The sequence below is a fragment of the Notechis scutatus genome, chromosome 2 (assembly GCF_049901735.1).
Source record: "Notechis scutatus isolate UNSWTSFEM ecotype Mainland chromosome 2, rNotScu1.2, whole genome shotgun sequence".
Taxonomy (NCBI): domain Eukaryota; kingdom Metazoa; phylum Chordata; class Lepidosauria; order Squamata; family Elapidae; genus Notechis; species Notechis scutatus.
The window spans coordinates 85,242,464-85,267,688 of record NC_142010.1 but is presented as its reverse complement, the minus strand read 5'-3'; the positions used below and the strand labels follow the sequence as shown (position 1 = coordinate 85,267,688).

Here is a 25,225-nt window from a genome sequence, read left to right as displayed (position 1 = left end):
CTATCATTTGTTAGGAAGCTAGGTTTCATCTGGGTGCCTGGTTGGGGTGTGTTTGAGCTGGAGGTATCAGGGGGGATCTGTTTGTGCCCAGGTGTTTGCCTGGCTGGTGGTGTGGAGATTTTTTTTGTTTGTGAGTGCAGGCTTCCAAATGATTGACAGTCTGGTGGAATCATCTCTTCTATTCATGCTTTCAGGTCTTTTTTCAATCTATATGGCTTCTCTGATAATTCTGTGGCTGGGGTTTTCTATGGTGGCTAGGGTTTTGGTGCCATTGAAGTTGATGCTATGACCTGTGGCTTTCATGTGTTGGACTAGTGAGGAAATGTGTTCCAGCTTTTTTACTGCATTTTTGTGTTCATCCAGGCGGGTACTTATTCTTCTATTGGTCTGTCCAATGTATGTGGCCCGGCATGATGCACAGGGGACTTCATATATATACAGAAGCCTGATGATGGCAGATGAGATTCTGCCGAAACGTTGCTACAACTTTAAAAGCACAACTATAATGACGTCGGAAAATACCCGAACAAAGCTGAATGCCGTACATGTAAGTACCCACGAAAACTTAAGAAAACACACACATACACACATATACATATATACAGTATATATAGAGAGGGGGAGAGAGAGAGGGAGGGAGGGAGGGGGAGAGAGAGAGGGAGAGGGAGAGAGAGAGTGTGTCTAATCCAGGGGTCCCCAACCACTGGGCCCCAGACCGGTACCGGTCCGTGGATCATTTTCTACCGGGCCGCCGGTTTGCTGGGTGCCGCCATCTTGTTTCGACGAGAAAGTGCTTCCGGATGAGCTTTTCCGGTTGGAAAGCGGCGTTTGGGTCCAGAAGGAATCCTCGCGCCTTAGTTTCATCGAAGGAGGGGGCGGCTTCGAACGAAGAGCCGTCCCGATGGCGGAGGAGATTAAGAAAGCACAAAAAAGCACAAAAACAGGTACAAAAGAGGAGTTGAAGGTGGCGGGGAGAAGCGGGGGACGGCTGGCTGGCCGGTTGCTCGGCTCGCCTTGCCTTGTCATGCGTGCTGATGCCGGTACTGGGCCGCGGATCATTTTGTGATGCTGGTACCGGGCCGTGGCACAAAAAAGGTTGGGGGGCACTGGTCTAATCGGGTGATCTCCAGGATCTGCCACATGCCACTTACCTTCAGGCAGTGATCTCTTTCTGTTGACAGACCTTTGCAGCTCCCCAAGGCTGCTGTACTTCACATAAGACCTTCATTCTTGAAGCAGTTTTGTGGAATGCTCTTCTGCAGTCTCTGCGGCCTCCAAAAATCCATGTGAAAGCCCACCCCATTCTCATCCAATTTTCAGAAGCAGAAGAAATTGCAGGAATTGGGTATGTCTCACCTAGTGAAAAAATGGACTACGGGTGATATGATAGCACTGTTCCAATATTCGAAGGGTTTCTACAATGATGTTATGGAGTGTAGTGTTGAACTCAAGTTCTGAGGAAAATGATACTATATTTATATCAGATATCAGATATCATTTTCCTGCTGTCTCTCTTAGGTTAAACCTTTGTCTATATTTCAGCTTTCTCATCTCGGTAATCCCAGTAACCTTGTAAGGTAAGCAGGCCTTTGTATCCAGCATATTTTCCTAAGTTTATCCCTCAACAGGAAATAGTTGATTTTATCAATGAGTATGTAATTAGTTACATTTTGTTTATAATCTTGTAAAGACCAATCCAATTCTCATTCATTAAAAAGGCCAATTACAGTAAATAGATATTGGTTGAACAAGTAATAGATAAAATTACATTTATTTTAGCTTTGGTCATACTTGTGCGAAGATGACTCAAGCATAAGTTCCAATCTGTCTGAGTCATCAAAACCTTATCATATTATGTTATAACTTGTGAGGTATAAAAGTGTGTGTGCAACATATAATACCTCAGTTAACAATTGTCAATAAGAAAAACAAAAAAGTTTGGATAGTGGACTTGGCAGTACCTGGAAATAGTAAAAAAAAAAAGAATTTGAGATAATCACAAAATACAAATACCTGAAAATAGAAGTAGAATAATACATTTAACACCATCAAACATCCACCTATCCCAGGTTGGGAAAGACTTGATAGGCGGATAAAAATGCCAGATTCGGTCTGAGGATCTGCCTGATTGTAATACTTCCGTTCCATGTAAGCAAAATATAACAAGGAAACAGTGGTACAATAAATATTTTTTAAATTATGATTTCTTCTTCTTTTGTTGAGCACATAACATCACAAACCGTACCACATACATTCTCAAGTAATAACCCACTTTTATTCCTATGGATTTTAGAACCTCATTGTATGAAGTTACGACTCTGGCAGTGTTACCTGAGATTGCAGAAAGATATGTATAATTTTGAATGTTCTACCACTCTCAAAGAAATAAAGGGTGTGTGTGTGTGTGTTTCCATGTTAGAGACCAGCATCTCCCCCGCCTCCTTTTTATAGCTAATGTTCTCTTTTAAGAAAGAACTTGCAGTACGAAATGGCTTATTCCATTCTGATTGTACATCAAAAGTACTTCAATAAAAACTGCTCTGTTTTGGCCGAATCCTCCAGAAAAACTGATTACTAATAGTTCGGAAGAAGGCTAAGGAAGGCGAGAGATGCTTGGGAGGAAAAAGAGTGCGGGCAAGCAGAAGAGAGCAAAGACCCCCACCTACGATGCCCAATGGTACAGTCCGGACGTTCCCCTCCGCGTTCTTTTCACGGGCTACCGAAATACGTCATCCGATAGAACAGGAAAAGGGAGGGTGGAATTCCCGGCATGCCTCATGAGTCCGTGCCCAGCCGATGGCTAAGATGGCGACTCCCATGCATCGTTTGATTGCTCGGAGACAAGCGTGAGTGTGTGTGGAGGGCAAAGAAGGGCTTGGCGAGGGAGAAGCTACCACTCAGGGCTTCTCGAGAGAGGGGCGTTAAGCGAGCTGGAGGCAGTTCTGCGGGCGAAGGATGGGAGGGAATCCAAACCACTTGCTTCCCAGCTGTTATGGGAGGACAGCGCTAAGAATTGGGAAGACCTTTTTAAAAAGGCAAGAAATAGTTGCATGTGTGCAATTGGTCTTTTAAGGAGGCTGGATTCGCGTGTACGGGTTGAGGGGGCAGGTGCTGAAGTACCTAGAACCCCGCTGCTTCTGCTTGGGATCAGGGAATAGAGAGGTGCGAAAGATGTCCTAGCCCCCGTGATAGTAACCTCGGGAGGAGAGCCTCTTTCGGTCCGTTGTGTGTTGCGGTATGTTTCTTTCAGCATCGCTTGCTGTGGAAAAACCATACTGAGCAAGCGGTTTAATGGGTATCTGGGCAGTTCTGGTCGTAACTTCTTGCCCTGTTTATTTTGCTTTGCTTGGTGGCGTGCACCTGCAAGTACCGTCCTCCATAACTTTCTCACAAAAGGTTACTTGTTCAAACATGGTGAGAAACATGCTTACACTTCAAATATTTCAGTAACACAGTTTAGATATATTACATTAAATGTAATGCATGCCTTCTAATTAGCTCTTAATTTAACATTTTATAGTGAGCTTTCATTAATAGTTCTGGCACTCTGTTTTCTCTCTGTAAATCTAAATATTTTGCAACGCTGGAATTAGTTAAGAGGTTCTTAACTTCTTAGGAATCTTTCATAACATTCATTTAATTCTAAGTCTTCAACCCTGTCCCAATTGTTATTTATATAACACACACATACTTTCAGACTATATCATCTAATCTCACAATTTTTAGTATTCCTGTCAGCAATAATCAGAATTTGAAACTATCAAGCAGACAGTGGCAGCTTCTCTGAGACTGGATGTCATTCATAACTTTAAGGAAGCAATAAACCATGGTTAAATGAGCCACATAAAATGAGAGCCCAGTTGTGTGTCTTAATTTTCTAAAATTAATCATGTTCGTAAACATTGCTTAGATGTAAAATCAAGATGGTTTATCTTTTTGTGATAAGAGAATATCACAGGATATTAATTTGCAGTAATGTTTGTGTTCTTGAATAGACTGTTTGATTTATACACACACTCTGATGCTTTGCTTCATTTCATCTGAACTGGTCTTCAGACATTCTGTTGCCTTTTTCCACTACTTCATCAGAAGAAGCTTATTGCAAATATATGGTGAAATTTTTGTGTAGATGTTTTGATGGCCCATTCAGATATTATCTATGTTATAGGCTAGCTGCATTTTGATTCTTCAATCCACAGTTTTCAATCTACAGTTTAATTGTTCAGGGCTTTTCTGGTTCTCTTAGAGCTGCTGAAGTACAATTTTCAACATTCTTCACCATCAGCTAGTGGAGTTATAGAATTATTTTTGAGACTCCTAAAAGATCACCCTATCAAGGGGGATAATCTCTTACCTTTAGTTCTGTATACAATCTTATTCTAATCCAGTTAATTGGAAAGATATGAATATAAGAAGTGAACAGCCCAGCCCACATGCTATATGTCTTTACAGGATTGAAAAATTCTGCTAAATTACTTTTATGAATGTAATATTAAATACTGGCAACAAAATACTTTATTTAAAAATCTAGAACATTATTAAAGAACCAATTTTCCATAATCATATAACGAACAGCAATGTTTAATAAAGTAATCAAATCTGTTTAGTTAGAAATAGAGTCTAAAGGATTTTAAACATTCAATCTTCATTCTCACCCTTTCCTATCATAATCTTTTTAGCAAAATCCTATCTCTGTGCTGAAGTTTCAGTTTTGATCCTTATATTATTTCAATTCTATTTGTACTCTTTCAAGCAGCAAGTAATAATGGCCATTTCAGTTGCAGCAACTCTATACCTTAATATGACTGCATAAAGAACACAATATTTTTGCAAGAAAAATGATAATGGATTCATAAAATACTCTTAAAATCATGTGAATGAAATACATTAGGAACAACGAATTTTTTTCTGATAGTATCGTGATATAATTTAATTTAGTTTACATTGCAATCTTTTTTGCAGTCTCCCAAACCCTACTTTTGTATTATTTACAATGGGAGTGGGAGGTGAATGGAAAAATACGTTATTTAAATCTTGCAGAAGCTAAATACATTAATGTTATCCCTGAAATTTGGTGTGGAGTTAGTTTGCCCCCTGCAGTGCATTCTGAATAAGCACAGGAGCTCTAATACAAAAACTAGAACAAGAACACTTAACATTTTTTTAACTTGTATCCTGATATCACATGAAAGTATCTAAGTGAAAAAGATTGCATCACAACACATCATAAATCTTCCTCTAAATTATGCTGTTAATTCTGAAAGAGATAGCTAATATTGAGATTAAAAGATGACTTTACGGACTAGAAAAAAAGCCCTTAAATAAAAATTCCAAGGAAGCAAACATTGTATTTGAGTCGGTACAATACACGCTTTTGAATTATTAAGATACATTAAGTTGGTTTGTATTCAAAAACTGATGAAATTCAAGTCAAGTAATCTGTGGATCAATCATATAAATTCCAATTAGGTCAGTGATTCACAGCAATATTTTAACAAAATTTGAATAGCAAAGTAACCAGTGAGTGTTGGTTTTATTGTGACTATTTATCTACCATACTAAGCCATGAGTTGTTCAATTTATAAGTTGCTGCATTTGCAGAACTTCCTGAACCATTAACTGTGACTGATATAAACTGCGGTGACTGAATTTGAATAGCCTGCTGAACTAAAAGTAAATAAAGTATATTTAGCTTGTTTTTGTGAACCCATCCATTGTGGGCTCCACCTAACACCTTTCTATACTTAACATATATTATTAATTAAATATGCTCCAAAGCTGGTTTTAAATGCTTTGAAATGATAGCATTCCAAACAATGAATTTCTGAATTGCATAAATGAATTACCGATAGTCCTTAAAAAAAATGAATGTGCCAACTATCGTGATATTTAGGTATAAAGCATTTAATAATGACATCTCTTGAATTTGACTGCTGTTAAACAATGTAAAACGTTCCTTGTGCCGAGTTATGAACATGCATTTAAAAAGTGACAGATCGTAATAACCATCAACAGCTTATAGGAGGGGAGCTGTTTTAAGTCAGTTGATTGGTGTGCTAGCCACAACAATTCCAATCAGATGTTGGGGCCATCAGCATGGCCCAGTGACAAGGATGAAGAAGAAGGTGCTGGAGAATCTTGGCAAATGGTCTGGATATTCTGCTGAATATGGCTGCAAGAGTTTGGGCAGCAGCAGATTCTCTTTGATGATAAGAGCTGATTGGCGGTAGAAGGAGGAATTGAAGGCTGGTGAAGGGATCAATCAGCCTGGGCCTTATGGCTGCTAAACAGCTTCTGGTTTGGGATGACAGCTATCTGGCCTTTGTCATGCAGGAGTTGAGTTGTGGGAAATATGGCAGGAGATAAGAAATAGGCCTCACTCAGGAAATGTAGTTAGGATGTCTTGTACCATTGCTGTGTTTCAGCCCACTGCTCTCTGTCACATTTCTTAATCATTGAATCTTCAGAGGCCCAGGCTTTTGGATGCTGCTACTAAATTCCAGGTCAATCCATAATAAACCTCCCGCACTTGTGATAAGGATGAGAGGGCTACCTAGCACATATTATTGAAACTTGGATGAGCATAGAAGAAGATTGCCTTCTTGGAAATCTGCCTGCCTGGGGTTCAGCTGTAATATCAAGCTAAGGCCAGGAGGTGGAAGCAGGGACTAGCTTTGGTAATCTAGGACATTCTGATGACATTTAGAGGAGCTATCTCAAAATAGAATAGAATAGAATAGAATTCTTTATTGGCCAAGTGTGATTGGACACACAAGGAATTTGTCTTTGGTGCATATCAGTGTACATAAAAAGAAAAACAATACATTCATCAAGAATCATAAGATACAACACTTAGTGTTAGTCATAGGTTACTAAATAAGCAATCAAATCATACTAGGAAACAAAACAATATAAATTGTAGAGATACAAGCAACAAGGTTATAGTCATAAGAATAATAGTAATGCAGTCTTAGTAAATGACTGGACAGGAACTTCTGTAAAGTTGGGTTGTAGGGATCAGGTGGAATACAAATAAAATAATTCGTACTAGAGTGCAGTTTCTGTCTTGGTGTTTGGAGGTTGTAGGGATCTGGAGGGGGAAGAATAGATTCCAGATCAACTCTAGCAAAACTTAGGTGCTAGGATTCCCTTATGCCAGTGATTTATCATCCTTAATTCTGGATGGGCATAGAATCAATGTGCTATTTCGGGCTCCTCCTAGATCATGGCTCCTTTTTGAGGAACAAGTGGTAACTATGACCTGGAATAGCTTTATGTGGCATGCTGGCTTTGCCCTTTCCTGGACATCCACAGAACACAGTGTTCATTGTAACTTGTTCTGTGGTTATCTTCCATTGGGCTACTGAAATGGGCTCTACTACATTGGCTGATTTGAAGGGCATCAGGCAACTAGTTGTTGCAGAATCTGATAACCATAGATAGAATTGTGGCTACATCTGACATGCCCAAGTTAACTTTAGTTACTCAGGCTATCCTGGCTCTCAATAGGCTTCCGGGTGTAATTTAAGTTGTGAGTTGTACCTATAAAACCCTTCGAATCATGGGGACTGGTTATTTCAGGGATCATCTTTCTTTAGTTATCTCTATCCATCCCATCATATCTACCGTATCAGGAGGAACATACTGAATTTCTTTGATTAGCAAAAGCCATCCTGCATCTGCAGGTCTCAGAAAACATGATTCAATAAATGAAATTTATTGAACTGTGAGGATTTGAGTAATCAAGTTATAAATAATGTAACTATAGCAAAAGTTAATTTAAAACTGCCACTTAATTTCAAGCAAAGTAGGGTCAATTTTTGTTCTCTTTGACTTTTTAAATAAAAACAACTGGTCTCAGTCACTTTTATGTATTTCCACAGGGAGGCAAATAAACAACATGTAAGGTGTCAGAAATGTTTGGAATTTGGACACTGGACATACGAATGTACAGGGAAAAGAAAATATCTGCATAGACCATCACGAACAGCAGAATTTAAAAAAGCACTTAAAGAAAAAGAGAACCAGCTACTTCAACAAAGGTATGATTTACTATATATAAGATTATATGTCATTTATAGAAAAATATATATGTACAAGGAAAAGACAATGAAAAGCTTTGAACAAGTTCTGGCCTACAGATGCATCACACGTTGACCATGCCCACGCCCAGTTTAGTGAAGGGGGGGAAATCAAGAGAAATATCACGTGACGCTGCTGTGACACTGAGAGTTTGACACCCCTGCTTTAGCTTGAGAGAATCCTGGGTGAGGTTATCAGGAGTTAAATGAACAGCCTCTTGTCAGTATAGGTATTGACAGTATTGACAAGGTCAATAAAGCATTAATTCTCTCTCTGCTTCCAAAACAGAGATGAAATTTTGTATTGGCAAAAATGCTCCTTTTCTGTTTTAACATATATCTGGCAGGGTTATATGATGGGCTAGAAAAGTTAGAAAATAGTGGAGGTGAGTACATTTCTTAACTTGTTAAGTCCCATGAGACAAGCAAGCTCAGAAAACAAGAACCATTTGGATTTCTGAAAATACCTTTATTGCTTTCAGGGTTGCTACAGAATCTTGAAAGCCCACTAATAGTAAAGCAGTTTTTCAGACCAGGTCTAATTAAGCCAAGTTCTGCTCCCTCAGTGGAACCTTACCAGAAGCATTCTGATATTGAAATGGGGCTGTCTCAATACAGTTGGTATATCATTGGAATGCTTACTGTGATACTGAAGTGGTCCATTTCAAATTTAAACCATCCAGGAGTTCATGAAGTCCTATGATGAGGATAAAGAATTGGTGCCTTAAGTTAGGATCAAGTCTCATGTGAATAAGGCAAATCACAGAGAAAGATTGGAGGCGAACTTTTGCCCAGATGTAAAACCACTGCCTATGAGAAGCTGCTAAAACACAACAGGAGAGAGGGGAAAAGTGGAATTGAATTTGCTCATCTTCTTCCAGGCACAGCTAGTTACTCTGCAATCTGAATTGTCTCTGCCCTCTCACACTTGGGGAAAAGGGATTCTAGGACACTACAGATGCAATCTTGACATTGAAATAGTTCCAATAGTGGTAATGCTCACCATTAGTAAGATCTTACACAGTGTAAATTATGATTTGATGGAGATGCTAATGATTACACAAGAAAAATAATGTGGAGAACATTCTGCCACGTTTTTAGAATGGGTTCTGGCAAGGTTGCAGTTTGAGGACAAAACTGCCTGTTTAGAAATTGAAATGTTTCAAATTGGAAATGTTTGACACATTTCATGAAGACTGAAACTTGTGCATGGGAAAAGAGAATATTATTTCGCTGCCTCTTCTCTTTAATTACGGGAAAACCATTAAAATAGACATAAGTTCATAAGGATGTATGTTTGGACATAAAGTCAGAGCAAGCCTTTGTCAAGTTTATGAATCAGTTTGTAAAACAATTGCAGTGGGGTCTGTTTTTAATATCTGTCTGTCTATCATGATCAACAGAACTCTGACAGTAGCTATTTAAGTCAGTAGTAAATACATTCCTCCAGTTCAGTTTTGAACTATTTTCTTTCATGAAACTATTATGTGATCGCTTTTTTTTCTTATTCCTTGTTTGTTATTTCTTATTCTGCTAGTATAGGGGTGTCAAACTCAAGGCCTGGGGGCCAGATCTGGCCCACGGGGTGCTTAGATCTGGTCCACGGGGCCACCCTGGAAATAGTGAAGGACCGGCCCACGGTGCCTCTGCCAGCAAAAATGTGGTCCTCCATTTTGCTGGCAGAGGGTAGCAGGAGGCCGTCCCAGCCGAAACCAGAGCTTGGGAGCCTGTTTTCTCTGGCAGAGCGCTCAGGTCATAGCCATCCCCAACACGGGTGATATCAAGCTGGCCATGCCCACCCCAGCCCCTGAGGTCAAATACAACTCTGATGCGGCCCTCAATGAAATTGAGTTTGACACTCCTGTGCTAGTAGTTCAGTTCTCCCTTTGTTGCAGTTCTGCATTTTATTTTTCTTTGCTTTTTAGTCCTTTCACCCCATTTATTTTTCTAGCATTGTTTTCCTGCCCACTCCCTCACTATTTATCCTCATAGTTAAAAGTATTCATGTAATTCAAGCTTATGCATTATTAAATGGAGATGGAATGTTCTGTTTCCCTTCGGACTGTGCCAAATTCCAGGGAGGCAGTTTGGACCATGCTATTCTGGGTGGAGATTCAGTTTTTTCCAGAATTAAATTCTGTGAATCAGCAGTATTCCAATGTGTTCTGAACACAGCATTCCAGATGAAACAGCCAAATAGTCCCTGAAATGATATGTCCAGGAGTTCAGATTATCCAAAGAGAAATACAATTTTCTAGAATTCTGTGAAATTGTCCATTTCTGTCTCAATGAACTTTGCGCATCCTAAGGACGTTAAAATAATAATTCAGTGAGATGTTGTTCAAAGTAGACATATTCTAAATGTGTTTTTTTCTGCTTCTGTGACTTTTTTTTAAATAGGAAGAGACTAATTTTTATTAACACTTTTGTTTTGGTGACATCACCTTTTTTTCTATATAATGGACATTTATTTACCTTAAGAGGGCATTGCTGGACATTTCAGTCCAGCAAATAAATCAGGGTTGTTATGCTTTTTTAGAAATATGTTGAGGGAATAATAGCTATAACCAAAGAAGTATCCAGTCTGTATTCCTGTATGGCTAAGATCTTTTCTTCAAAGTTTGAAAAATTTATTGGCAATTTAAATACCATAATTTATAGTTTATTCTGCATTCTGTTATTTTGTTGCTGATAAAAATGTTTGAAATTATCCTTTATCCTTTAATCTTAACTATTTTTTCCTATAATCTTAGTTTAAGCTTATCTGCCTACTACATGCATAAAAGTCAAAACTATGTATTCTCAACTCTTAACAAATTAATAGGCAGACAGGAAAGATTTAGTTAAGATTAAAGGATAATATTTAAAACATCTTTTTTTAAAAAAAAAAAAGTTCAGTGTACTTGCTTTATGGTATCTGAATTGCTTATATTAAGATACTCCATTACAGTTAAACATGTGCAACTAATACTCTTTTAAGTTGGACTTAATCAAAAGAAACCAAAATATGCCAAAATATGCCAAAATATTTTTTCATATAGGAACAATAATTATATGCTATTTAGTTATGAATGTTTTTGAATGATTTACTAATAACATTTATTTAAATAGGGTTAGGGTTATTTAAATAGTTTAAATATGCAGTTCTATTTATTTAGTACTTTTTATTGTTTTGTTTATTTTTTATACCTTAGATTTCCATCTTTGCCTTTATTTTTCTTATTTGTTAAGAAACTGATTTTGATCTAATATTAGTGCAGGTTTTCTAATTGAAGTCTGTAAAAAAATACATATTAATTGAAGTAATTCTTTCCTTCCATCTGATTCCCTTCCCTCCCAATCAGCTCTGGCGAATGTACTACAGACAGGAAGAACAAGAAGAAAAGGTATGTGAATAAATCATTTTAATAAAATTAAATAGATTTCATCGCAGGAATAGTTTCATAGTATTGTTATCTTTCACTTGGACTCATACTGACATGCTCTCCGTTCTCCTCCATGCTGCATCAAGAGCCCAGGATGGGTTGACTCCTTCCTAGGACGTCATTTAGCTGAGTCTGTACTAAGATATAAAAGCCAGCCCCCGGAAGAGACCCCAGCTTTTGACTCAGCTTCTTTCAGTCAGTAGCTGTGTCTCTGAAAGCGTTCTGTTAGATACCAATAAACAACTATCTTCAGGACTTTTTTCCTCATTTCAAGCAGCTCCCAGGGATCAGGGCAGCTGCTCTTCCAGGAGAGCAGGGCTCCCTCTCCTGCAACGTTGAGAACAACGTTGCCAGAGTGCTGTGCAGGCAAGCTGTGCAGCATCTTGAGACCTCCCCCACGCCTGCGGTTTGAGCGATCGTAAAAACGATTGGCAAATCGATAACAGTGCCAGCCAGCTGATTGTGTGGCCGGCGGTTGTGCTTTCTTCTGCTGACTTCGCTTGGGGCTTTTTATAGCCTAAGGAGCAATTCTTTGATCTCGGAGCCTGGTTTCCTAGTCAGTGGCCATCTTGGATTGAAGCCTTCCATCACAAGGTGAGCGGCCATTTTGTAAGCCCGGGGCCATTTTATACCCTAAAGCTGTGATCCCCAACCTTTTTGGCGCCGCCCGGTGCGGCATCAGCTGGGCGCTGCGGCCAGTCCGGCATCAGCTGGGCGCCGCCATCTTTTGATGAAACGTGCTTCGGTGAGCTTTCTCCGGAAAAGCTCACCGGAGCACTTTCATGAAAAAGATGCGCACCAAACAGCACCCGGTAGGGTTGTTCAGCGGACGGTGCGGTAATGGTTGGGACCCCTGCCTAAAGGACTTATTCTAGATTTCTAAACAGCTTCTTCCCAACGCAAGAGCTTTCCTTTCTACAAATAAGGCTCAGGCAGAGCTTTCCCCCCCCAGTGGATCAATCTCTTAAGCCTAATAAGAGAAAAAGACGTAGGCAGCGCTCCCAATCAGTCCAGAGGGAGGTGGCTGCTAAAATCAGAGCTAAGGCTCTAGCCCCTAAGAAGGCAACTCAGGCTGAGTTGAGGGCAGAAAGCGCAGACATGCGGTCCTAGAGAGGCAGTTTAACAGAACAATTCAACAGATGAGAGGGCAACTGCAACAAGCTTCAGGTGATACCCGTGGGCCCCAGCCAAGCCCTCCCAGAGGAGGAGAAGTTATATATGAGTCTTTTCATCCTCCATCCTGGTCTCCTGGGGCCTTTGCAGAACAATCAGATCCTCAGGATCTCAGAAGATTTGGGCCCTACTTCCAACAGGCTTCTGGGCCCTATGCCCCCCACTTCCTCCAGACCTCAAGCCTCTTCTCAATCTAGGCCTGAAGCCACCTTCACTCCCACAGCAGCGGGCCTTTGGCCTTCTGCCTCCACCTTTGAGCGTAGGCCAGGGGATATCCAAGATGTTGTCTCATTGGCCATTAGGCAGGGATTGGCTGAAGGCTTCAAGCAAATTCTTCGACCTCTGGAAAGGGTTCAGGCCCTTCTCCCTTCTCAATCTATAAGTTCCTTGCCTCCTCACCCTGAATTTCACAGGCCCCAGGACCTCAGGGTCCATTCTTCGCTACCAGAATGGGAGGAGGTTGATGAGAAAGGAAGGGCTTCTGAACACAGTTATTCCTCGTTCAGAGCGTGAGATTTATGACCAAAATCTTTCAGAGGAAGAAGATTCTTGCCTAGAGCAGACATCCTCTGCATTGGTCTTCAAACCTATTCTCTTCAGGCCATTATTCAGCAAGGCCTTGGTCACTGCCAAGCTATCACCAGAGGAGGTGGCTCTTGAGTCACAAAGAGATCTCTCTGGCCAAGGAGACTCACTCTTCTCCAAGCCTGTAGTGCATGCGGAAGTTTTGCCTTCTCCCACGTTGTTCCTGGACATGGTCAAGGAACAGTGCGCTTCCCCTTCAGCAGGTCCCTGCCCACCTTCTCTGGATAGGTGTTTTTACAATGTCAGCACAGCCCTCTACAATGCCCTGGCAGTGCGTTCTGTTGGCATTCCGGTTGTGGCCTCATTCTCATCTTCTGTCACTCCCACGGAGCCAGAAGATATCCTGAAACCGGATGATAAACGTTCCGAACAGCCCCTCAAGTGCAATCACCAGGCCCCTGCATGGGCTGTTTGGGCTTCAACAGCAGCATCTTTTTTCATGAGGGCATCCATATGGTGGCTGCGCCAACTCCAGAATAGATTGCCTGCTTCTGACCTTCGGTCTCACCAAGACCTTAACAAAATTATCGCAGCAATGGAATTCACCGCAGATGCCACTCTCAATTCCACCAAATTTGCATCTAGGGCCATGGCATCTTCAGTAGCAGCAAGAAGACTTTTATGGCTCCGAAATTGGCAGGCGGAGTCACGCCGAAAATTGAAGTTGGCTTCAGTTCCCTTCGCAGGCGATAAACTTTTTGGTGATGCTCTGGGACCTTATCTCATCGAAACCAGAGATAAACATAAAGTTCTCTCTTCCTGTGGGAAGAAAGCCGACTATCACCCAGCTCTTTATCGCCCTCCTGCTTTTCGAGTGGAGACCTCCTCCCGCTTCCCTCACTCTCAGAGGCTGTACTCCCAACGCCAAGACCAACGTGCGGAAGCATCTGGCAGGCAACAACCTTTTGCTGGTAAACGGCCCTTTCGGGAAGGAGGGGGTCGTTCCTTCCCTCGCTCTAAGTAATCCCTCATTCTCCCCACCCATTGGAGGTTGCCTAGCCTTCTTTGCCTCCAAATTGGAGGAGTCAACGACAGATGCCTGGGTGCTCAGCACTGTTAGGTCAGGGTTACAATTGGACTGCCCACCCCCAGCGCCACCCCCAGAAAATTTTTTGATCTGTTCTGTCTCTCAGGACATTTTAAGGCAAGCCCTCATGAATCAGACCATTCAACACCTTCTTGACATCGGGGCTATTCAACTTGTTCCCCCCTCTCAACAGGGATGTGGGTTTTACTCTCGCCTTTTCATCGTTCCCAAAGCCTCGGGGGATGGGGGTGGCGAGCCATCCTTGATCTAAAATTCCTCAACCAATTTGTAAAATACAGGCGATTTAAAATGCAGACTCTGCATTCTATTTTAGAGAGCGTTCGGGAGGGCAACCTCCTCTCTTCCATTGATCTCACGGAAGCTTACCTCCACATCCCAATTTGGCCTCATCATCGCCAGTTTCTCCGTTTCTGTTATCAGAATACCCATTACCAGTATTGAGCACTTCCCTTCATCGGCTCCAAGGGTCTTAACAAAGGTTCTGGCAGCATTGATGGCATCTCTGCGTTCTGTTCCAGTGAGGATCCAGTGAGGATGCTACTTGGACGACATTTTGACTCTGTCCTCTTCCATCCATGCGGCCCATCGGGATCTGCAAATTACCCTGTCATATCTCCAGAGCCATGGGTTTTCCATCAACACCAAAAAGAACCAGCTCTCTCCCACAACCAAATTGCAACACTTGGGAGCAGTCAGGTTTGTGCCTGGTTTTCCTGTCCCCAGCTCGTGGAAAGAGCCTTGCAGAGATCATCAGCCAGATCCAGCAACATCAAACTGTCCCCCTGTCGCTGCTGTCCAAAGTTCTGGGGAAAATGGTCTCCTGTATTGGCATCGTCCCGTGGGCTTGGCTTCACTCCCGATTGCTCCAATGGTTCCTGCTTCCCTACCAACAAGCAAGAACCAGCCACTCATCCATCAAGGTCCCACTCCCGCCACAAATCCGGCAATCTCTCAATTGGTGGCGTTCCCCGTCAATCTGGAAGGGACTCCTGTTCAGGGACCCAGACAGGCTAGTGATAACCACCGATGCCAGCCTCCTAGGTTGGGGTTCCCATATGCAGGGCCAGATAGCTTAGGGCGTTTGGTCCAGGTCAGAGCAGACCCTTCCCATAAATTGGCTAGAGCTTAGAGCCATTTTTCTGGCTCACAAGCATTTCAGGCTCTCATGTTTTAGTCCTTACGGACAACATGGCCGCAGAGGCTCATGTCAATTGGAAAGTGGGGACGAGGTCCAAGGCCCTCATGAGAGAGTCTCAACGGTTGGGGTTATGGGCAGAGAAACACCTGTTGTCAATCTTGGCGGACCACATCTCTGGAGTCGACAACTCCCAGGCCAACTGGCTCAGCAGGAGCCTAGTCGACCAGGCAGAATGGTCCATTCCTCCATCTCTATTCAGGGACCTTTCCCTCAGATTCGGAACACTGGAGGTGGATCTCTTCTCCACTCCTCAAAATGCCCAAGTCACCAGATTCTTCACCAGGTTTCCTTGCCAGGGAGCGGAGGGGACCAATGCTCTTCGGTGCCAAGAGTCTCCTCTATGCCTTCACCCCGCTTCCCATGATTCCAGCAGTAATTTGGAAGATGTTGGAGAAACGAGCAGAGCTCCTCCTCCTGGCACCCTATTGGCCAAGGAGGCCCTGGTTTGTGGACCTGGTCAACTTATCGGTGGCTTCTCCTTGGAGGATCCCAGCCCATCTAATCTCCCTTCACCAGGGGGCTCTGCTCCATCCAGAGCCTCAGTGGCTCAAGCTGACCATGTGGAACTTGAGCAGCAGCGGCTAGAGGAGGCTGATCTCCCAGAAAGGGGCATCCTCACTAGCCTGGCGTCTCGCAAACCTTCTACAAGGTGCATCTATGATGCCACCTGGAAGGACTTTTCCCGATGGTGCCTTAGGGAGGGTCTCTCTCCTGCTTCAGCCCAGTTGGCAGAAGTTCTTAGATTCCTTCAGCATGGTCTAGAGAAAGGTTTGGCCCCCAACACTTTATGCAGGCAAGTTGTGGCCCTCTTCTCAGTTCTCTCATGGGGTTCGTTTCCTTCCTTATCCCATCACCCTTCAGTCAGGAGGTTTTTGAAAGGGGCTTCCAACCTGCACCCGCCGGTGGTTCACAGGTATCCTTCCTGGGACCTTCATTTGGTCCTTAATGCCCTAACGAAGCCTCCCTTTGAACCCCTTAGAACAGTGTCTGTCCGTTTCCTGACTCTGAAGGTAGTGTTCCTCGTTTCCATCACTTCAGCCAGGCGGGTTTCCGAGCTTGCTGCTCTTTCCATCAGACAGGACCTTTGTTCCTTTCACGATGGTAGGGTTGTTCTCCGTTTGAATGTCTCATTTATTCCAAAGGTTAACACCTGGTTTCACAGGTCCCAGAACATTGTGTTGCCTGACTTCTGCCCCCTCCCGCACCATGACTTAGAGTGGAAGTGGCACACGCTAGACGTAAGAAGGGCTCTTAGAATATACATTAAGCACACTTCCTCCTTCAGGAAATCGGAAGCCATGTTTGTTTCCTTTTTCCCTTCTCACTTGGGGCACAAGGCATGTTTTCCTGCTATTAGCAGGTGGGTCAGGACTTGCATTGAGCAGGCCTACAAAGCTGCGGCCCTTCCGGTTCCCTGAGGTCTGATGGCGCACTCTACCAGAAGCACGGCCACTTCTGCTGCCTGGGCGACCCAAGCATCCTTGGAGGAGATTTGTCGTGCGGCCACGTGGACATCCCCGTCTCCTTTCATCAGACACTACCTTCTGGATGCCTTTGCCTCGGCGACTGCAGCCTTCGGCAGACGGGTGCTTCAACAAGTGGTTCCACAGTCGGTGTGATGAGCCGGATGAGGACCCGCCCGTGGACATGCAAGCTTTAGTGTGTCCCTTCCTGGGCTCTCAATGCAGCATGGAGCAGAATGGGCATTGGTAGAAGTTACCGTGAATGCCCTTTCTATTTATGCTGCGAGAGCCCAGCCCCTCCCTTGATTCGTTCGGAGAGGGTAAGACATATTTCTGTATTCATTTGTGCTTTCAGAGACACCTTTCAGTCTGTCAAGTATCTTCGCCAAAGCTGGGGTCTCTTCCGGGGGCTGGCTTTTATATCTTAGTACAGACTCAGCTAAATGATGTCATAGGAAGGAGTCAACCCATCCTGGGCTCTCTTGCAGCATAGATAGAAAGGGCGTTTACGGTAACCTCTATCAACGCTCATTTCCAATCCTTTCTTAGCTTGAAAGAAGATATTCTTTTTAATATGATTATTATTTTGATTTAGATCCTTTCTGTTATTAAGGGAAACTAACAATAATAAAAATGCCAACACAGAAATATAGTAAAATGGTTTAAATGTCAAAACTTTTTCACATTGAAAACGGCTAGCTAAAAAAAACAAAACATGAGAATAACTGATAAACCAGGCCTAAGCCCACACTAGCCCAGCATTTTGTTTCTCACATTGGCAAGCCAAATGTCTCTGAGGTAAGCAGTGGTTGGAGACCTAATCCCTCCTGTCATTGTTGCTCTGTAACTGGTATTTGGAGGAACCCTGCCAACCCAAGAGAAACATTTGAGTCTTCAAAACTAAGCCCTTGATCTTGATCGACTACATACTCAATTAATCCTCTTTTAAAGGCATATCTAGGCCATCACCACAATTGGTAACGAATTTCATAGGCTAGTTATATGTTCTGTGAAGATTTAAAAAAAAAGATTCTGAACTTCCTTTCAGCCATTTTCATTGGATGAAAATCTGATTCTATACTTTTGAGAAGCAAATGTACCTCAAGAATGTTTCCCTCCCCCATCCACAGTTGTCAGGCTTTATGCAGGCTCCCTGCAATTCTTGGCTCTCCGGGCACCTTTTTTCAGAAATTGGTCCACATAGTAGAAAGATTTCAGACACAACTCAGGTTGATTAGGATTTTTTTTGTGTTTTTATACCAGACAAGCATGAAGCCACATACACCTAAAAAATGTGTCCCCTGCACTATACATAAATCAACCCCCTTCTGTTTATATTTCCAAGTCAGTAAATACCTGGATGTTCTTCTGTAGGCCTTGAAAGGCACTTGGTCTGTGTTGACATAACAGTGCTCTCTAGCCCAGTTCTACTGGTTTCCAGCTGAACAATTTTCATTCCTTGCATTACTTTTTCCTAATGTCTCCTAGCTATATTAGTGACTGCTGTATTTTTCTCAGCTACTATGTATTTTATTTTTTGTAGTTGTGAATGTACTTCTTTTACCTTTATTTTAAATATCGTTGGCTGCCTTAGTCATTTTGCTTTGTAAGGCTGCGACAGGTCAGGATGGGTGATAGTCTCCTTTAGCTGCTTAGGACTGAGTCTGTACAAAAGGCTTATTAGCCTAGCTCCACCCACTCCAGGTAGCCCCTCCCAGTTTCTATTCGGTTCTTAGCAGAGTAGGATGCAGAGTATTGCCTCTCCTGCCTTTGGGGTTTTTTGACCAAAGGCAGTCTTGCAAGGAAATCCTTAAAAAAGAGAAAAAAAGTCTCCGTTTGTCTCCCCCTTTTGAATTTGGCACTCTGCTACACAGCTGATGTTTGGGAGCCACCAAACAGCTGAGGACTGCTCTGGAGGGCCGTAGGGGCCGATTTTAGCCCTCCGTGGCGAAGAATCAGAGTTTCTTCGGTCACAGGACTGTTTTGCAAGGGCAGGCGATTCTGCCCTCGTTGCTGCTTTGGGCTTGCCACGGCAAAGAGAAAGCTGGTTTCTTGTCAGGTGGCTTTCTGAAGAGCAGAGGCATCGGCCACACTCTACTTGGAGCCACGGGATCGTTCCTTCCCCCGCGGTGAAGATTAGCAGCAGCTCGAAGTGCTGCTGCGATTGGGGTTGCATTAGAGAGCAGCGAAGTTCAACAGCAGAAGGAACCTCATGGCAGAAGAGGCCATTGCAGAAGGCGGTGGCCATTTTGGAAGAGCCTTGGGGCCAGCAGTGGCCATTTTGAGAAGGTCTGTGGGCCAGCAGCGGCCATTTTGGGAGGACCTTGTGGCCAGAAGAGGCCATTTGAAGATTCCAGAGCGTTGTTCAGGTAAACAACGCCCATTTGGTGCGATTTCTTGCTGGGACTGACTGAACAAATCAGATGTGAAAAGGGAAGACTTTTGAGTTCTTAAAATATTTTTGTTTCATCTTCAGTAGTTTTCAATCTGTGATATTGCCTGCCCCCTTCCATGTAACAGGCATACTGTTTACAGTATTATGGATGTAGATATACTATAGATTTTTATAGAACCATTATAATGACATTTTTTTTTTAGTCCATTCCTTTTCTAGCATGGATTTCTGCCTTTTTCAAAGCTGCTCCACAATGACTCGGTACATTCTCTGACCTAACAGTGGGTTCCCACAAGTACCCAAGACCTTTCCTGGGTACTTAAAGGGGGAAAAAATCAGAGACCAAACTCAGTTTCTGAGGCCGTATATTCTGTAGCTTGAGAAAAATATAGAAGGCCATTCTGTTTGCTGGCTAAACTGGTCTTAAAATGTGAGAGCTTCTTTAAGAGGGCCTTTCCTGCTTCACAAGCTCTGTTGAGTTAAATCCAGTGGTGTACTGGAGCCAGCTTGAGAGAGAGCCAATTGTTAAATGTTCTGGAATGTTGTGAGCCAGTTTTGACCAGAGCAGAGCTGAACTGCAACAGTTGACATGCCAGTCACCTATTTGGCAGTGCAACAGTAGCAATGGAACTGGCAGAGCCAGTTGTTATACATTTATCAGCACACCCTTGCATAAGGGTGGTTGTGAGATAGCAAAATTCTAAGCTGTCTTAAGCACTGAAAAAGAACCTTAAACTTTGCCTGGAACATGTTACAATCAATTCAGATTGTATAACATGGATGGATGATTATATAATGCACCATAGAAACCTTGCTGCAGAAAACTAGACTTTACTTAAATATCTGCAGAATTTCTTGCCTTATCATCAGGAAGAAGGGGGCAGGGGAAGATACATGAACTTAATGCCTGCTATAAATCATTGACACAGGGAATGATCTAGTAATTTCTATATCATTGCATGGGCTGATATCTATGCCTGGAGAATTATTACTTGAATCAATTAAATGTGTTAATTTTTTTTAAAAAAGGCTTTTTTCTGATGTTTGTTGTTCTTTTATGATTATTGATGACTATATGGTAAGCCTGTGCAAATCATTTGATAAGGGTCCCTTTCCATCGTGCTCCTCCCCCAGGCAAGGATTTGCTCTTTGACATGCCAGTCTCAGGAGAACCTTGAAAAGCAGCAGGTTCTTCTGCTTTGAGAGAATGTATGCTGAGGCAAAACCTCACAGAATAGGCCTTCTGCAAGGTAACCTGAAATGTCAGCCCTTGAGTGAATGTCAAAATATTTGGGGAGAAGATGCAAGCTGTCCCCTAATACTATATTTTTAGGTTTTTTTCCTACTAAAAATCTAACATCTTTTAGTAAAATTGCTAAATAATGTCTGGTGGTCCTTTTGAAATTTTTGTCCAGGTCTAAAAGCGTGACAAGTTCTAGCAGCAGCAGCAGCATCACTTCAGCTAGCGAGTCTTCATCAGAGAGTGATGACTCCTCCTCCTCTTCATCAGATGACAGCGATAGTGATGAAAGCACATCCAGTTCTTCATCTTCTCCATCATCCAGTAGTTCTTCTAGTTCTTCTGACTTTGAAACAGAGTCAAGTTCTTCCAGCAGTAGCAGCAGCAGCAGCACAGACAGCAGCACAGATGATGAACCACCAAAGAAAAAGAAGAAGAACAATTTAGTGCGATGCTAGGACTATGGTGGCATTAAACAATAATTCCCATTGGAAATGCATAATGGCCAAACGAAACTAACCAGTTGTCTGTTTTTACAGTTGTAAAACGGTATGTGTTTTTACATAGTAGTTGATAGGCCATAAGCTGTTAAATGGCAAGTAATACTTACTGAAAGAGTATTTTTGTGGATTACTGTTTAATAGGGAATGCTACCTTCTTTTTAATTTTTAAAGAAATGTAATATTTATATGAATTAAGGTCCAGTCATCCTGATGTTTACATGCCAGAAAGTGGAATATATTTTCTGAATCATCCTGTGTTATAGTCATACAGCAATCTTGTGTTTACATCAGTTTTATAGTCTACGTAAGATGGAAGGAGAATATGAAATTTGATTTCAGATGGCTAAGATACCCAAAGCCATATTTAATGTCCCTCCTCAGTTACAGAGAAACAATATTGCATTTTGTACAGGAAAAGCTTGTTTGAAAAAGTAAAAAAAAAGTTCAATATTGTAGTCAATTAATAGTTAAGTATCAAATTGTCATTAATTGGATTCTTTTGTGATTGGTATCCTATATACTGATCTTATTACCATCTCAGTCCAGTAGGATTGTTCAGCCTATTGAAACCAGACTCTGTCTCAATTGCCCTTCTAGACTTACAAAAATGATGCTAGAGATCTTGCATCATACTGAGAAGTGTGTATCTTACTACAATTAAGCTCATTCTCTCCTAAAGTCTTGTAGCAACCCCTCCTGTAACATTAGGTTTTGATTGACTGCCATATACAACTTCCTTTTGCTCTTTTGTTAATTTTGCTAGTTCCTTCTACTTACACAGTACACAAACTTGTGGGAGAGGATATGATAGCTGGGGGAAGAGAAAGGTAAGATCTATTCCCTCATTCACTCTTCCAGGCGAAGAAAACTTCATTGAGTATTCTATTGTGTTTCCAATAGAAATAAATATTACTATAAGCAAAAAATGGCCAAAAGGAATAAAAATAGTTTATGCTATAGTTTCAAAATTAAAAATTGTTATTTCCAGTTTAGAGGAGGTTAGGGAAAGAAAGAGTTTGGGGTACTTCCTGACTCCTTCTAGTCTTATAACTTACTTTCATATTTTTCTTCCTTTCAGAGAAAGGGATGTGTTTAAATTTACTGTCATGTAAAGCATTAGCTTGGCACCTGGTTGTTGGATAAATATTTCAGCCCAGAAATCCTTGCAAGACTTCATGCTATGTTTTACATTTGGAAAAATCTAAAATATTGCCAACTAACCATCGAGTTAGTAATGTTTGTTCTTTCTAGCCTGCATTTTTACCTTTTGCCATTTATTAATTGTCCCACCCCCACCAAAATCCTTGAGCTCTTATAGTTGTAATTTAGTGGAATGTAAAAGTCATTGGTAATCAGAGTGAATATTTTTTCCAGATCATTTTAAGTTGTCTTTTTAAATGCCGAATCCTTGTTTATGATGACATGGTTTCAGAATAAATTCTTAGGGTTACATTACAGGGTTTAAAAAAAGAGCATACTTCTGTTTATTATAGGTTGGGAAGGGAATACAATGACTCTGAAAAGCAGAGTAAAGAAATATCCAAAAAGTAGCATTTTCTAAAACAGAAAGTTATAACATTTAAATAAAAAATCAATAATCCTGGGCATCCTCTTGCAAAAAGCATTTAAGCCAGAGATATTATTTATTTCACTTTATTTCACTCAAGGCAACACTGATTTCAGTTGACGATGCTGCAAGCAAAAGTCGATAGGGCCACTTCACTTCAAGTTTGCTGCCTCCAAATTACTTTTCTGGAGGCAGATCAACACATCCTTTCCCCGCTGTTGTAATTAAGCTTTTAAACTGCCTTTGTTAATATCAAACTGTTTTTAAATTGTTCAAATTTTAGATTAGACTTATTTCTGATCAGTGCTTGACAGAGGTGGATGTTTTTTCTCTGCTTCTTCCAGCCTTCTAGAAAGAGGGAGAGATCTTGGATTGAACCTGAAGGACATGTGGGACAGCCTCATCCCTCTGAATATGTCTTGGATAGAGGTTCTCCATGTTCAAATTTATAGAGGATGAATTTATACAGGATGAATAGCAAATTGCTCCTTAAATCAGAGGGAAATCTTGAAGGAGCAGCCTGCTGTATGAGAACATATGGCACCAACAGTACTTATTATTTTTAGCAACACTTGTTTCTGCACTTTTGTCATTCTTTAAATAGTGATTTAACATTGTAATAGCAATTTTTCTTTTCATTCAGATCTAAGTGGTTTAGTGTACCCAATGGGCCTCATCTTATCTACAAGGCTAGAATACTCCTTTTAATATGGTTTGGAACAGAAGCGTGATCCTCTGTCCACTGAAAGAGAAACAGCACTATCCAGTACTAACAAAGACCACCTTCAGTTTTGTAATAAAAATCCTTGCAGGCAGCTATGTACATGTCTCTCTTCACCATGCATCAGAATCTTTGAAACAAGCGCAAATGCTTTGATCTTTTTAATCAGACCTGTTCAAGCTTAAAGACTTCCCTAGTTTTTGCACTGCATGCACTGTGCATGGAGTCTTCAGTGCTGCAACTGAAATGTTTCATCTTTGTGCCTTTCCCTAATATTAAATATGCCCTGAAAGCATTGTAAAATGGAAGAGTTTGAGGTGTTTGCTTTGTCGTCTGCACGCTATTTTGGGCACCTAGAAAAAAATATTATACAAATACTTACAATGAGAAAAATATTTATTTTCAGTGGAGCTGGATAAAAAATGATATCTTTAAATACTCCCCCTTGTGATATTTTTGCATAAAAATTATTAGCCTATAATATGCATTTGATTAATCTGGTCATATTCCAATTTAGTGTCATTTATTTTAAAATGTTTATTTTTTGCAAAGCACAAGTTATATATAATGAATTTGAATGGAAAATGCATATTATGAAAGATTGCAGTCCATTTCTTGTAGGTTACAGAAAAGAAATAACAGGTCATTGTGATGAGTTATAGCTACTGGCAGTAGTCACAAATCAATACAGTTTCTTTTATAGTTTCTTTTTTGATGGGAGTCTTTTTATGAGGAATATGTGGGAAGGGACATCTTAAATATCCTAGTCTAGTTAAAGTATGAATCAATGATTGAACTATTTTTTTATATTTTTATGAAAATGTGTGTAGAATGACTTTTGAATACAAATGTTCTATTTAAATGTTTATGTAAGTTGTGCATTTTAGTCTGTAACCATTTCTATGTTTTGCAAAATTTAGACACTATAACTCTAAAACTACCAGAAAATTATTTGAATCATGCTATAGAATGTATAATTTAAGAAATTAATAAATTATTAAATGCAAATTAAGGGTTTAAACTTTTTATTTTATAGATTGTAAATTTAGTATGAATACTGTAGATCTTTTCATGATGACTACTAACTACGATCAAAGATAATGAAAGAACTCACTAGATGATGTCAGAGACTGTTCAGCTTTACCTACAGGATTGTTGCCTGCTAATTAAGCAGAATGGAAAGTACAAATACAGAGATTTAAAGCCATAAAGAAAAGGCAGTAAAAGTGTTAATGACTCCTACAAATAAGTTTCCTCGAGAATAAGACCTGGTCTTACATTTTTTTTTTTTTGCCTCCAAAAGAGGCACCAGGTCTTATTTTGGGGGGATGTCTTCCACTGTCACATTGTGGTGGTGGCAAACAACAGCCCCACCCAGCAGGGGCCCGTGTGGCCGCTGCCGGCCCTCTTCTGCTGCCACTTGCTGCCGCTCACTTGTGGCACCCCTGGCCTCTGTTTCACCATCAAAGGCCTTCATGAAAGGCCTTCGTAGCCAAGAAACAAGTTCCAGATTGACACATGCAGCACCCCCCAGTTTCATTTCACCATCTGAGGCCTTCAGAAAAGGCCTCTGCAACCAAGAAATGGGCTCTGGATTGACTGGGGCAGCACCCTGGCCTCTGTTTCATTGTTCAGGAAAGGCCTCTGCAGCCGAGAAACAAGTTCTGGGTTGATGCATGTGGTGACCCCCCAGCCTCTTTTCGCCTTCAGTGTTCTTCAGGAAAGGCCTCTGCAGCCGAGAAATGAGCTCTGACAGTGCCTCTGACAGCAAAACAGAGGTTAGGGGTGCCACACACATCAATCTGGACCTTTTATCAGCTGCAGAA

The 25,225-nt window shown here is 41.5% G+C and overlaps 1 protein-coding gene across 2 annotated transcripts; it reads left to right on the top strand.

The window, feature by feature from the left end:
* The first annotated feature begins 2,709 nt into the window (after positions 1-2,709).
* Positions 2,710-24,407, top strand: ZCCHC10 (zinc finger CCHC-type containing 10). Of its 2 annotated transcripts, none has more exons than XM_026687753.2 (4): positions 2,710-2,846; positions 7,884-8,042; positions 11,426-11,467; positions 20,784-24,407. In XM_026687753.2, the coding sequence occupies exons 1-4, from the start codon at positions 2,797-2,799 to the stop codon at positions 21,064-21,066; spliced, it is 534 nt and encodes a 177-aa protein (XP_026543538.1). In that variant the 5' UTR covers positions 2,710-2,796; the 3' UTR covers positions 21,067-24,407. The 2 variants fall into 2 exon arrangements, with proteins under 2 accessions (XP_026543538.1, XP_026543530.1); XM_026687745.2 differs by lacking the exon at positions 2,710-2,846 and adding an exon at positions 2,879-3,035.
* The last annotated feature ends 818 nt before the right edge of the window (positions 24,408-25,225 follow it).

Excerpts from the sequence above, each read along its gene's own strand:
- ZCCHC10 (XM_026687745.2), top strand. The coding sequence starts at position 2,956 with ATGGGAGGGAATCCAAACCACTTGCTTCCCAGCTGTTATGGGAGGACA. Across the intron at positions 3,036-7,883 it reads GGGAAGACCTTTTTAAAAAG|GGAGGCAAATAAACAACATG; the intron begins GCAAGAAATAGT and ends GTATTTCCACAG. Across the intron at positions 8,043-11,425 it reads AACCAGCTACTTCAACAAAG|CTCTGGCGAATGTACTACAG; the intron begins GTATGATTTACT and ends CCTCCCAATCAG.